Here is a 3,770-nt window from a genome sequence, read left to right as displayed (position 1 = left end):
CAAGATGTGCTGCAATAACAATTACTGAAAACCTTAGCAATACTAGTAGTATTATAATGGTGGTGGGGAGTTTAGAACATTTCATGTGTTGCTAATCTTGCGTTGACGTGAACTCAAACGTGACATACGTCAGGGATCAGGTAGCACAGAGGGGAGGGGGGTGTGTGTGGAGGGGCGGAATGAGTTTTTTAAAACTTCACTACCGTCTCGACCGATTTTTAACATCGTATACCATAGCTTTAAAAATAAAAGTTATTTAGTTTGAATACATTTACAGTGATCATAAATACAGGGCACATTACAATATTATTTTCACATATTAATTTCTGGCTATTTTCAGGGGTCCAAACAACATTTAGAGTACACAATTGAATTAGTCTTTTTCAAGATAATATATAGTATAACATTTCCATAAGTAGCCTACTTATTTACGTATACAAACGTTTTACTCTTGTGGTATAAACAATAAAACAAGCACGTGTTAAAGTCACCCTGAAATTACAAGAGACAAATCTTGTTTTTTATGGAATATTTATTTGCACATCATTTTTTTTTTTAAATTCATGTGTCCTCATAATCTTTAATCAAAACAAGATCTCTTTCCTTATGCAATGACATCTCTTCTCTGACGATATGTTTACTAGCAAACCATCAAGTCCCACCCAACATTTCTGTTCTCATAAAAAGAAGAAGCTCACATCAGATAATACACTCTTGAAAAGAAAGGATCTGATGGTTCCATAAAGAACTTCCACAAGTGTTCTTTAGATTATTAAAAAGCCACACATATTATACAAGTAAAAGATAAAACATTATATATATAAATAAATAAATATAAAATTATGATATGTATCAAAAATAAATAAATAAACAACTATGAAAATTGTGCTGTTAAGTAAGTTGTGCATTAAGAAGCGTCAACAATCAAGTCAATGTGCATTATCAAGTCAATAAACAGTCAAATCTCAACAATCCATTGTCACAAGATGACTTTCAAGCCAAATAAACCACAAAAAGAAAGTAAGTGGCATAAATTTATTAACAGAATGTAAATCTCCCAGGTGTGGTCTTCTCTGTCATCCCTCCTCCTTTTATCCTTCCGGAGCTCCTTCATGGGACAGGTGTCACTTATTAGTCTTTGCTCCACCTGCCTCGCTCCACTCCCACAGCCCTCGACACCACAACTGACTGAAGACAGGAATCAACTACTCCATGACCTGAAATAAAAACATAAATCAGTCTTATTTGTCTAAATGCAAAAAAAAAAAAAAAAAAAAAAAGAAATTCTCCTGTAAAACGCTGTCGGATCCAAATATGGTCATTTCCTTTTTTTCAGCAACCAATCGTGAAAGTAAAAGGGGGGATTTTAACTCTAAATGCGTGATCTCATTGGCTGATGCTAAATCTTCAAAGCCAGTTTTCTCAAAATGACTTTTCTCTCACACTCCAAGTCCGAAATCTCCACTAGATTCACCAAACTTTCCAGTCTTGTACCTAATTATATTAAGAAGACATTTACAGAGCGATTTGTAAATATATTATTCCTAGCCTAATTTATATAACATTATATTCCAAAAAACTTGGCAAAAATAAATTTTTTAGGGCTTTTTTTCTCATCTAATATGTGAACACAATGAAAAAATAATTTTCAACCTGGCTTTATCCAATACTCAGATTTCGTTTTTTAAAATATATGCAAATTAGTGCATATTTAATTAGATAATGCCTCATTTGCATATTTAAACATAAAATTACACAAAACTTGTGAATTTTTTTCTCTCATCTTAATGTAGGTAATCAACTGGGAAAGTTTCATGTTGATATCTGCTAGCTAAAAAAAATGACCATACTAGAGCCAAAACAATAGGGTCCTCTCACCATCGGTGCTCGGGCCCTGAAAAACTTAAGCTAATCTAACCTTAAACCAGTCGTGGAGATGCATCTTCTTCAGAATGGGTCTTTGCTGTTGCCAAGGTTGCAGACAATCACAAATCATCTGGCAGCACTCTGTGCAAAAAGACAAGAGAGATTACATTATGAACATTAACATGTCATTTACATATATGCACTATTTTAAAGCTCTTGGACAGTTGTCCTTCTTTGCTCTTGGATGATCTCACCTTGTGATAGGCCAGGACTGCTCCAGATGTTTGAGTTGATCATGTACAGGTCGCTGTCTGAGGGATAAGCTCCGCACACCATTGCAAACAGCAGGATGCCTAGAGACCACACTGTCGTCGGCTTGGCGTAGTACTTGCCGTAGAACTCGACCTCTGGAGGACAGTACAGCTCTGTGCCTGGGGGAAAAAGATTATGTTTGATTTTTAATACATTTCCACAGCATGTTGACCATACATAATGAACAAAGCGGTCATAATGTTCATAATACATACCACTGAAGACATCGAAGGCAGTGTTCTTCATGAGTGCACCGCACCCAAAGTCAATCAACTTGACCTCCATGGTGTCCAGGTTCACCAGGAAGTTCTCCAGTTTGATGTCACGATGGAAGACACCACGCTTGCATGAAATTTGAGCAGCACGAACGGCCTGCCGCATAACATGCCGCGCAGTCTGCTCTTAGAGGATCCCTCCATGGAGCTCCACGAAACTAAACAAGTCCATGCAAGGAGATGGCCGTTCCATGACCATGATGTAGTGGTCTGAGTCGTCCTCCCAGTCCAGCAGTTTAATGATCTCAGGAACCTGGTGACCCTTGTTGGCCATCAATGTCAGGCCGATTTCATTGGGGAGGGGTTTGCGGTGACCAGGCTAAAAGAAAGACAATGTGACCGTTAGATGGAGGTGGTTTCCCAATTAAGGACTTAGTCCACAAATTAATAGAAAAGGTTATAAATAGATAGATAGCACAGCATACTCACCACTTTGACGTATGGCATTTCTGGAAACTTGAGTGAAAACTTCACAGCCACCTGAGCAACAAAACCAAGATTTACCAATTAGTGTGTGCACAGAAATTAGTCATATCATAGCAAACATAAATCCTGAACAGATATGTAGAAAAAGGAATAAAAAGAAACCTTAAGTCCATCCACGCGTCGAGTTCCTTCGTAGACCGAGCCAAATCCTCCTTCGCCCAGCTTCTGGCCAATTTCATAAAACTCACAAATGGGGCCTATTAAAAGAAACAATCACGGTTAGTATGAAATTAAATTATATCTATACATTTTATTTTATAAGTTATACTTTTTTTTAATCTGATTGATGACTTGTTCTTACTCTTGAGCAGGACATTCAGCTCTGACTGTTCCTCCTCTGGCTGTTCCTCGGCAGCAGGGAGGACTTCAGAAGTTAGAGCTATATGTTAAATCAAACAAAAATAATGAACAAAATTAGAGAGGTTCTTTATGTACACTTAAAAAAAATGGAGTAAATTCAAAAACTCAGAAAAACTCAGAAAATGCTAGTAAATTTACAAAGATTTGCCAAGTAAAAACCTAAACAAATTTATCAGTAGCTTTAATTAGAGATCTTTAAGTTAAATTTACTTGGAATATGGAATTAAAGGGTTAGTTCACCCAAAAATGAAAATTAAGTCATTAATTACTCACCCCCATGCTGTACCAACCCCGTAAGACCTTCGTTCGTCTTCGGAACACAAATTAAGATATTTTTGATTAAATTTGAGAGCTGTATAACTACCACATAGGCTCCTAAGGGACTGCCTCTTGACGGCCCAGAAAGTCAATGAAGAAAATGTTTAAATATCCCAAGTGACTACCGTGGCTCAACTATATGTTTATCAAGCG

At 36.9% G+C, this 3,770-nt stretch overlaps 1 protein-coding gene across 2 annotated transcripts; it reads right to left on the bottom strand.

Annotated features, from left to right (window-relative positions):
- Nucleotides 1-617: 617 nt before the first annotated feature.
- Nucleotides 618-3,127, bottom strand: LOC120488632 (serine/threonine-protein kinase pim-2-like). Of its 2 annotated transcripts, XM_089118594.1 has the most exons (6): nt 3,042-3,127; nt 2,883-2,933; nt 2,394-2,772; nt 2,121-2,297; nt 1,919-2,007; nt 618-1,217 (listed from the first exon to the last, which is right to left on the bottom strand). In XM_089118594.1, exons 3-6 carry the CDS (start codon nt 2,557-2,559, stop codon nt 1,206-1,208), a joined length of 444 nt encoding a protein of 147 aa, XP_088974720.1. In that variant the 5' UTR covers nt 2,560-2,772; nt 2,883-2,933; nt 3,042-3,127; the 3' UTR covers nt 618-1,205. The 2 variants fall into 2 exon arrangements, with proteins under 2 accessions (XP_088974720.1, XP_088974724.1); XM_089118598.1 differs by lacking the exons at nt 2,883-2,933; nt 3,042-3,127 and having other exon boundaries at nt 2,394-2,817.
- Nucleotides 3,128-3,770: the final 643 nt, after the last annotated feature.

Source organism: Pimephales promelas, chromosome 2 (assembly GCF_988280905.1).
Source record: "Pimephales promelas chromosome 2, fPimPro1.hap1.1, whole genome shotgun sequence".
NCBI classification, from domain to species: Eukaryota; Metazoa; Chordata; class Actinopteri; order Cypriniformes; family Leuciscidae; genus Pimephales; species Pimephales promelas.
The sequence above is the reverse complement of the archived record's forward strand: the minus strand, read 5'-3'. Positions and strand labels throughout refer to the sequence as shown.